General features: G+C 30.8%; 1 protein-coding gene across 1 annotated transcript in view; it reads right to left on the reverse strand.

The window, feature by feature from the left end:
- Positions 1–10,623, reverse strand: part of LOC129314001 (LRR receptor-like serine/threonine-protein kinase EFR) — a 28,992-nt gene extending 18,369 nt beyond the window's left edge. The window contains exons 1-4 of the mRNA XM_054957383.1: positions 10,409–10,623; positions 10,252–10,314; positions 2,724–2,745; positions 2,473–2,624 (exon numbers count right to left, since the gene is read on the reverse strand). Of these exons, the coding sequence (XP_054813358.1) occupies positions 2,473–2,624; positions 2,724–2,745; positions 10,252–10,314; positions 10,409–10,623 (452 nt within the window). The remainder of the gene's footprint in view (positions 1–2,472; positions 2,625–2,723; positions 2,746–10,251; positions 10,315–10,408) is intronic.
- Positions 10,624–11,060: the final 437 nt, after the last annotated feature.

Below are 11,060 nucleotides of genomic sequence, written 5' to 3' on the forward strand. Positions count from 1 at the left end.
TCATCAGATTTTATTTTATATGGACTCTTCCCTAAAATAAAATGAAAAGAAATGTTAATAGTTTCTCTGTTGATTAAAGTGCTACAAATGAAGCTCGAGGACTAAAATTAGAGATTCAAGCACTCTTGGTACTCCTCTGTAGTCCTGACATTGCAGTCCCATCAAAGACCATCTATCACAAGGCACACAAGATCATCTATATACTGAAATGCAGCAAAAATAAGGCCATCTTGAGAAATCAAAGTTATACCTGAAAGTGACCTCATTCAATCTAAATTTGGAGTGCTTAACAGTAAGCCTGGACTAAGAATGGAGATCAATGTCAAGACTCTCTTCAAGTTAGGACAAAATAGCTAGCGAGTCCAACGAAGCATATATTACCTCTCATTGTCTCTAATAATCATCATTTTTCTCAATTGAAGCTTGAGAAGAGAAAAAGGAAAAGGTCATTAGCGAAAAAGAGGTGAGATAAAAAGGCCTTGAAGTAGTAATCTTCAAGGTTCCAAAGCTGTATCTCACAATGATGTTTGATGAGTTGACCCAATCTCTCCATGATGTATAATACAAAAAAATGTAAGGGGTAAGGCTAAGTTTCTACGCTAGCCTTGCTTCTCTATATATTAATTAGTTTATTACTTATTCCTCCTCAATTTAACTCATCTTCCATATTCTTTTGAGCTATTTTTTAGATGGTTTCCTATCTAAGTTTAATTCTAATATTGTCAAGTTCAATTGATTGTAGCCATCTCAAAGATGTTTCCATATTCACATGAACTCGAATCCGAAACGCATGTTTAGGAAACTATAGCTCCTTCTATTAGGCCCACACTTGTTAATTTCTTCTAATTAAACTTTACTACTCTACATGTGACTTAATTACTCTCTCCAACTTCTCTAATCATTCGATACAAATTTAAATACTATGAAGCCCATGCCTTGACTTTCAAAATTAAATACTATGCTTATGGGATCTATTATTGTTGATTTTTATAATATTATTTTAATATATAAAATTAAAAATAAATAAAAATATATTTAGAACTAGTTCAACTATAATCTAACAATAAATTATGAATTTATGTTATGATGGGTTCTATAACTAGTTTAAAAATGCTTAATCGATACTCTCTAAGCAAAGAATCCTTGTTTCATCTATTCTATTCATGGGCTTCACCAGAAAACTTTAGGGAGTAAAAATCATGCAGCAGATAAATTGGCCCATAAGACTCTCTAAGATGAATATTGTCTGCAATTGCAGGAAGCCCAAAGCTAATTGAAGGAAGAAAATAAAAGGGACAAAATACAGGTTTTTTATTTTTTGCCAAAAAAGAGTCAATTTTATAATATAAAAAAAATAAAGGTTATCATGGTTGAAGTTAACAATTATGTGTATATAAATATATTATTTTAAAGTAGCTTATTGGCTTTTAAAATTTGTTTTTAATTTGGTAATGATATAGACATAATTATGATATTAGAATATATTTTGTCTGAAATTAAATCATAAAAAGGTATATAAATGATGAATCAGGTAATCCCAAGACATTTCATTCTATCAAGTAAAAGTCTTTGAAAGTTATATAATGTAAAACAAGGCGATTGATAATGCAAATTAAGGCAATTATTTGTAAATCTTTTGTTGATTTTCCTTAATATCCCATTTGAATATTTGATCATTTGCATTGGAAACTACCCATAATAATGAAAATCCCCATTTACTATGTGACGAAATCGAATAGAGGGATATAGTCTGGGAAAAAAAGTTAAATTTGAATAAGGTAGGTATTGAAGTTTTACATAAAGCCACGGCCGCGCAAAATATCCTCTCAACTAGCTCCTGCATTTAAGATTGATGGAGATCTCACTATCTCTAACAACTTCAATATCATTACTATTATTGGTGTTATGAGGAATACATTCATCTTCTGTGAGATCTTGCTATAATTTCTTAAAGGCTATGAGACGCAACAAGTTGATTCACCTCTATACTTTTTCCCCATAGAACTCCATATAATCCAAAATTATCAACACCCCTCCAATAAACTGCAAATTTGTGGTAAAAAATCATAAATTATAAAGTAAGTTATTGTATATAATGTGCATTTGTGCCACTAACTAGAACAAATAACAGTAGCAAGTGTTTGTGAAAGCAAACATATGTGGTGGGCATGTGTTTGTGAGCTTGCAAGTGAGGACAAATGTAAGTGTTTATTCTCTCAATCTCATTTTATAAATTATTTTTTAAAATTACAAATATCAATAAAATCAATTAATAATATAATTTGAAATCTAATTTTTTTTTATTAGAGTGAAGGCAAGAAAGAATCATTATTTTAGAATAAGCTTTATTAATGAATCATTATTTTTTTAAACATCCTATATTATAACATCAAATTACATATCTAGCCAAAAGAAAAGATCAAACTATGTAAAAAAGAAAAATCTTATAAAATCAAGCAAAGAAGTACGTACCTTCCAAGATGTAGCTTCTCATCTAACATGAAACAACCAGCCAAGGCTACAAAGACAAGCATGAGAGGATTGAAAGCAGATACATAAACAGGGCCTCTCATGTGCATACACCATGACATCACCACTACCATTACACCAGACACAACTATTCCCTATATTCATTATTATATTAAAATTCACCACACTAACAAAAATTGATTAATCCAAAAAAAAACTTCTCATATTAATATGAACAATAATGACATATATACCGAGTAAGCTATAGTAAGAAGCCTAACACTCCAACACAACTTCCATGAGTCATATCTCTTTCAAGAGAGAGAGCAAAACAATAGATATGATTGCTACAACCACACTCATCAAAGCTGTGCTAGAGTAATGACATGGGTAACTTTCACTCATCTTTGTCTTATTAATGCAATAACCCAAAGAAAAAATATGTTTAATATGTAATAAAATGAAAAATGAACGAGTAAAAGAAGTAAAATGATCATATATTGAGAAAGCAGACCTAATAATAAGCCATAGAGCATAACTACACTACAATAGAATAAGCTAAATATGACACCTTATATTTAACAGTTATAAGTGTAAACAACAAATAAAAAAGGCAGGTAAATACTTGATAGTTTTTCAAAATAACCGTCAAGTATTTAGTACATATTTGATGGTTATATTCACGTAATCGGCAAATATATCTGCATCCCATATTTGAATTTTTTATAAATATATTTTGACACTTGTTTGCTAATAACCGTCAAGTATATTTTGGTATACTTGATGGTTATTTGTAAACAAGAATCAAATAAATAATTTAAATGAAAAAATAAAAAAAATAATTACTTGACGCTTGTTTATTAATAACCGTCAAGTATGGCTGCATTTTATTTGACGTATTTTAATAACAAGTGTCAAGTAAGGAATACTTGACGGTTATTATGAAATAACCATCAAATATTGCCTTTTAAATTTACACTCAGAACCTTTCATTTTCACATTTCTGCAACTTAAACATTTTTGAAAACACACCCAGAGTGCTTGAAAATCATTTTCGTCACCAAAATAGCCAAAAACACAGATTTGGACTCGATTCTTCGTGGGTTTTGCTCATGGGTTCCATTTTTTAGGGTTCGTGTGTTGTTCATTCATCGAAGTCTTCATTTCGGGCATTTTGGGTTTGTTCTCCATTTTTCATATGTAAGTTAATTTCTCCATTCATCTGTTTAATTCATTTTTGAGTCTAGTATTTAGGATAAATCTGACTTCAAATTCCCCTACTTGCTTTTCAACAGTGCAAAATGCGAGTTGTCTTCTTTCCTCCTTCCCCTGCTTTTCTTCTTCATCCTCGTGCTCTGCCCTCTCTTAAGTAAGTTGGCCTATCCTTCTTCCTTGTGGTATTGTTATCAATTAATTGTAATTAGGGAGTTGATTGGAATTAACAATTGGAATATGAATTTTTTGTTCATTAGAACCATGATTTGTGATTGAATGTATATAGGCTTTGGTTTTTAGTTCTTTGTTAGTTACAAAATAAATTTAAGATTATATGAAAATTAATTTACTGTTGGGTATTATATGAATTTGTTAAAAATTGCTTCCCTATTGTGGTGATGGTGATTAATTTGTGGTGTTGGATAACTTGATTAGATATGATTACTTGTATTGAATTTATAGGACAAAAATTTTTGTATTAATTGTTGCTATGGATAATTTGATTGGGTATAAGTATTATATGTGAATTGTGAATGATGGAATTTTTGAATAAAGAGAGGGTTCAAACCTGAAAAACTCTTTTTTTAAGTTATTATGCTGTCGAATTTTTGGGATAAAATTTTTATATCAATTTTTGTTGGGTAACTTGATTGAGTATAATTAAGGTATGTAGCTGCACATATTGAGGAAACCTTGAAGAGGTAGAGCTCAGGCCGTGTTTAACATGTGAATAGTAGCAGTGGTTAGACCCCATTAGTTTTGTATACACATTTATTTTATTTTTGGTCAATTTTATGTTTGAGGCCAATTAAGTTTGAAATTTTAACTTGTAAAGTAGGCAAAGTTATAGATTGTTTTATGGCATCGGGGTTAGGGTATAGGTAGATATAGAGATTAAATATTTGGATTGTAATTTTAATATAAATAATGATTCAATTGTTTTTTATTATTAGCTGGCTAGTATATATATTCTGATTGCTTTGTATTTGTAGGGGACTGCTTGAAAAGGAGCCCCAACTTAAAAAAAAAAAGCACATTATAAATACTTGACAGTTATTTAAAAAGAAACATCAACTACAACATTATTGATGGTTCTTTCGAAATAACCGTCAAGTATGCATACTTATTTGACAATTATCAAATATTTGGCACACAAAATTTTGAAAATATATATGACAATTGTTTCGAAATAAATGTCAAATATTACTAAATACTTGATGGTTATTTCATAATAACCGTCAAGTATATTGATACAGTATACGATAATGTTTAAGTGATTACTTGACGGTTATTTAAACTATCAAGTGGTCTCTAAATATTTGACAATTTTTAACTGTCAAATAAATATATGACGTCCCATTACTTGACGATTAAAAACCGTCAAAGAATTTTTAAAATAACCGTCAAGTAAGGAGGTATTCTGTAGTAGTGCTAGAGTGGCTTCCTAGAGTGCAAAGACCACCTAAGAGGTGTTACTATCAAAGGAAGACTGCAGTGATACCTCGTGTCCATTCGATGATGCATGAGTGGGCGTGGAAAGGAGCCTGTGTGTATTTCTAAACCTTTGAAAAATGTTAGAATCATAGCCCCACTTATTCCTATCATTGTTCCAACAATCTTGGCTTTTCCTGATGCTGTTCGTAAACCCAAACTTTCCAAGCTATTCATCATAATTTCATAAATAAGTCATATTATAATATAATTCATGATTTGTAATTTTCATATGCTAATTTGTGGTGATAGTATTGGTAGCAATTTAATTTACTCTTTAAACATTGCTCAATTATTGATTTAGCTCCTTTAGTTTTTTGATTTAAAGAAATATAGGGAATGAGTTGTAGTGAATAAAAAAATTATTGTTTTGAGTTAAAACTGTAAGGATTAAATTGTTTTGCAAAGTTCAGGGATTGAATTGATAATGAATTAAACATTTAGTAACCAAGAATTGCATTTCCTCATAAACAAAAATTGCAAGAAAGTTGGTTGGAGGAAAAAGAAAAAGGTTCACACAAAGCATAAAAGAAGGAAATTTATGTGGGCATGAAATCAGAAAGGTGCTCAACGTTTAAACCTAATTAATCAAAGTTATATATTTGTGAGAAAAGAACAATGAGAAATGAAGGATAGGACTAAGAAATATAAGAAATTGTGCTAAAATAAAAAAAGAAGAAAGAAAGTTCTAAATGCAAGGACACTCACGGGAAACAACAGCCATTATAAAGGTGATGGCTGGAACAAGGTTGGCCATCACTGTAGCAAATGTTGCTGATGTTAAAGCCAGTGCTTCCATGTATAAGTTTTGCGACAATGATCCTCCACGTATATAACAATTCATATATCATCATAATATTAGTTACTTTATTTAATTTATTTGTCCCAGAATAATATCAAACAAACCATGTCTAGAGAAAAAACTTATAAAAGAAAAAAAGCAAACCATTGTTGAGGAAAAAATAACTTCTTTTAGTAGATAAATACGATACATATATATAGATTCAAACTAATAATTGTTTACCATTATATTTGCAATTAGATTTTTTTTTTTTGCCAACATATTTGCAATTATATTTTGAGTTTGGAAATTCCAAGGTAAGAAATTATATGAATATTTTTAAAATAGAAATTAATGAGTAAGTCATACACTCCTGCGTTAAGAAAAATTAATTTTGACCGTTAATTAATAAAAAATAATAGTAAATAAAATCAAAATTCACAACATGTAATAGCCCTAAAAAAATTTAAAAAAAAAGATAAATGAAATGATAAATAAATTAAATGATTTTTTTTTCAATTGATATTATATTTTATTTTTTTATTATATAATAAATAGGGAGTAATGGTTCAGTGGAAACTATGTCAGTTGTTATTTGGAGGTATGGGGTTCGAATCTTACCTATACTAATGGAAATTTCATTTTTTGTTGGCATTGAACGAAGTTACCAAAATGCCCTTACCTCTTGTGCGATTTTAGAAAATATCCATTGGGTTTCTTATAATTTTTCCTAATAAACTTTATCTCTTTAAATTTCCTTTCCTTTGTCGGTCAAGAACAAAGCACGAGGGGAGAGAGGGAGAGAAATCCTGGATCTAGAAATTTCAAGCTTCTCTATCTTCTCCATCCATCTTCTCCGTCTTCTTTATCTATTCTCATATGTCGTCAGTGTTGATGAGTCTATAAGCTTCGTCTGCCGTTGCAAGGAGTTTGGCTGTGAGTTCTCCCAGGTGTGATGTCAATCGCTTCCCTCTTCCTTGTTGTGACGTTGTTTGGTGTGCATGTGGGCTTTGAATTTCAGTTCCCCCTCCTCTGTTTTTGATGCTATGAAAGGATGCATTGAATGGTCTTCTCCCTCTTCCTTGTGCAGTGTCGTAGGTTCTTTCTCCTCCTTCTCTGCTCACGTCGTTGCTGGTTCAAGGTAGGAGATTTAGTTTTTTTCCTTCGCCAATTGTGTGTGCATGTGTATTGTTTGATTGGGGTTGCAATTAGTTATTTCTTGCTCCTGAGCGTGGAAGAGGAGAATAGGTGGGGTGTGATCCAGTTGAAACTTTAATTTTCAATAGGAAACTATGCTTTAAGCCCTTTGATTATTGTAAGAGGCAAGGTGGGTAACCTTTTCATATTTGAACTAATTATTATTAATTTTTTTGTTAGAAGTTTGATAAACTTGAAATTAACATAGAAACTGTTAGAATGATATTTGATAAGAAATTAGTTTAGAATTATAGGTTAAGATTTGATGTTTACAAGTTGTTAGATGAAATGTTTATTAGGTGGACTCTGCTTGAATATGTATTTTTCTAAATTTTCACTAATTTTTTTATAAGCATACTTGGTATAGGTTATTGTTGCATTAACTTGAGATTTAAGGAAGAATTGATTAGCTAAGCTCTTGAGAGTCATATGGTTGATACTTACAAACATTAATGTTGTTTAATTATTTAATCTTAATATGCATGAAAGATGTTCAATGACTTGAGAGAGTAAATGTGGGGGTGTGTGTGTATGTAGATGTGCTTATACGCACCCTGATTAATGTTTAGTTACATAATTCAAAGAATGGTTGGGAAAACAAATTAAAGTATAAGCAATTTGTTGGATGGGGAAGTAGGCATGTAAAGTATTAAAAGGACAGAAGAAATTAAGACTTGGTTGATTAAATTATAATGATTTGAAACCAATTCACTATAGTGTTTTCAATATTGGAAAATAACTTATTTAACTAAAGTAAGGCCATTAAATCTTTCTTTATATTGAAGAGGATGCTAAGAGGAAGGAAGAGTTGATTGAAGTTCTAAGAAATGAATTCTGATACTCGGGCATATTATAGGTAAGTGGATAGCGTCCCAACTGATTTTTCAATAAAGATTTCCTTTACTATAATAGTACATTTGTTTGCAAAATTGTTTTAGTAATGACGATGTGGTTATTGAATAGTTTTGAAATTTTAATTAATTAATAAATATAAGTTTGGACTTTGATTATGAGATTTCATTCTATCGAACATTGGATTGATACAGAGAATGATTCATGCGAGTTTGACTTTGAAAATGAAAATTTTATTGTGAAAGTGATGATTTTCTTGTATGTTATAAAATGGATTTGAAGAGAATTTTGTACAGAACACTGATTGCTAACGGCAGTTCCGTTAGCCCTTAGAGCGTCATGGTTCACCTAGCTAGCAGAGTGCTTATAGGAGGTGCTGGAATAGGGGGATGGTTATTCGTGAGCATTGTACTCACGTTTGATTTCGTGGCTTTGAGCCACGTTTGGTTAGCATTACCCTCGTGGACTATATGTCCACAATTATTTCATAGCTTCGACTGCATTTGGTTACTTACTCTTATGGACTGTGTGTCCACATTTGTCTTCATAGCACAAGCCACATTTGGTTATTTATTCTCGTGGACTGTGTGCCCACGTTTGTTAATTATTCTAATAAGTTCCTATAATTATGAATCCAATTATTTGATGATTTATACTCCATTAGTTTTTATTTAGTAATTTATTTACAAGTCTTTATTTCATTTACGTAACTTCTTAAAATCAAATGATATTAACATTTGCTATGATAGCTCAATAGTTTAAGATTTTATTCAAAATTTTATATAACCATTTTATTCTGAAGTTTATACATTTTTTTATGGAAATTATTGTTTCTTTAGCTTACATGATTATTTTAAAATTTTCTATTTATTCATGTTAAATTATTTATTATTGGGACGTTATTCATTGAAAAATTATTTTGGTCTCAGATAGCATAATTGACACTGTACATCTTGCTTACCAATGATGGATGTTTGCAAAACAGAATGAAGGCTTGTTCTGTAAATATGTCTTATGGATATAAATATGAAATTTATATGTTATGTCATGAGATATATGATTAGGTGCTCCAAATAACTTATAATTAGAATCCTTAGTTTATTATACATTTTGTCTGCTGGTGGAAGGAGCCGAGCTCCTGATTAATATAATGTTTAAGGAAAATTTTGGTGATACAGAATTTTTGAGAGATCTTATTTACAGAGGAGGTTCTATCAAAATTTTTACAAAATGTTGAAATAATTATTATAATGATTAGTATCAATAGTATTAAAATGTTAGTGAATAACTGAGTACATTTTAATTAAATAAAATAAACCTTGACTTTATGACTTACGATATATATGATGTGGTTCACATCCTATGCCGGTCACCCCTTATTTTGGGGCATGATAGAACAAGACCAAAATTTTATTGATCTTTTTCTGAAAACTTAATTTGAATCATTTTCTATAATTTTTGAGATTTTTTATGGTCAATTAATGGTTAAGTTTAATTTTTGTTAACGGCAGGGGTTTAAAGGTCCAATCCTGAACCATTTAAATAAGGGTCAAATTACATAAAACAATCATTTTTAGGGAAACTATATATACATATACATCCACATATACATATGTGCTTTATCTGATTTTCTCTTTTGTGAATATAGACTAGCTACTAGCTAGCTCATGAGTTTAGACATGGAATGAATCCAATTAGAACCTTACAAGCTCATGCGCATTGGTACTATATTGAGTCTATTTTATTTTCTTCTCTACTATTTCTTTTTCTATACTATGTGTTGAAGACAAAGGGCTTTGCCAAATTTAGGGCTGTCTGTTAAATAACTCCTTCATATTTAGTAGTGCAATTACATACATACATACATATATATAAAATATAGCCTTTAATATCATTCTTTGTCAAGTTATTATGAACTATTCCTATTTGGTTTCCCATTCGTTCAATTGGAAGATATATTTAGGATACGTATCAACTTTTTATTTATTTATTATTTAATTATATAAAGAGTTAATAAGAAAATTAACAATTAGATGCTTTTAGAAGTATAATTTTATGCGGGGAGGTTTTTTCTTTTGGTGATTAAAAGTAAAAGAATCATTTTATAATTTTTTGGTATTTTATATATCTGATAAAAATTATATCTATCCCATATAATATGCCAAATGAACATATTATATTTAAACTAGCTAGTTATTCCAATATGAACAGAAAAGCAAAAACGCACCCAAATTTGATACACTTACCCAAATAAACCACAAAGAAAGGCTTGAAACAGTGTCTTCCAAGTCATCTTTGGTCTCTTGTTCCTGAAATTGGTTTACCTTTCATCATTATTTAATGAAAAACAAGGCACAAATAAATATTCATTGAAACTATTGTCAGATATAAGACGAAACTGACCATTCCAGAACAAGAGCAAGGGGAGCCATGAAAATGGCGGTGAAGAGAAAGCGATAGGCAACCAAAACTCTTAGGTTCATGCCGTCATTGACGGCGAGCTTGTAGAGCACATTAACAGCCGCGAACGCTATCTGAACCATCACCATTAACAACATCGGCTTCAATCCTACCACCACATTACAGACATCTGCTATCGTCGTCGTCGTCGTCGTCATCGTCACAACCACCGGCGCTACTGCTTGCGAGAAGAATTGGTTAGGGGGAGAGGGAGAGAGAATGAAGAATGGATATTGATTGTTGTGTGTGATAAGCGTGAGGGGGAAGGTTAAGAGAGAATGGACGCGCCTTGTGTGTCACAATGATGCGTTGCAAATTGGAAACAGGATGGGAAAGGGTAGTCTGGGGCAACACCAGTGAAAATACAATATAGTCCCTACTAAACTATTGATAAAGACATTACTAGCCTGTATCAGTATCAGTAAAGTATCAGATAAGAGTGAGGGTGAAGGTTAAGAGGTCATTCACGAAGAAAATGAGGAGCCCAAGCGGATCTATCTTCGGCCTTATCACCTTGCTCATCAGGGTACAATTTAGACCATTTAGATTTTTAACCTCGATGAGCCAAATTTAAAGAATTAATTTAATAATTTTA

This window comes from Prosopis cineraria, unplaced genomic scaffold (genome assembly GCF_029017545.1).
Source record: "Prosopis cineraria cultivar Desert tree isolate PC_DT_omini unplaced genomic scaffold, ASM2901754v1 PC6, whole genome shotgun sequence".
Classification (NCBI taxonomy): domain Eukaryota; kingdom Viridiplantae; phylum Streptophyta; class Magnoliopsida; order Fabales; family Fabaceae; genus Prosopis; species Prosopis cineraria.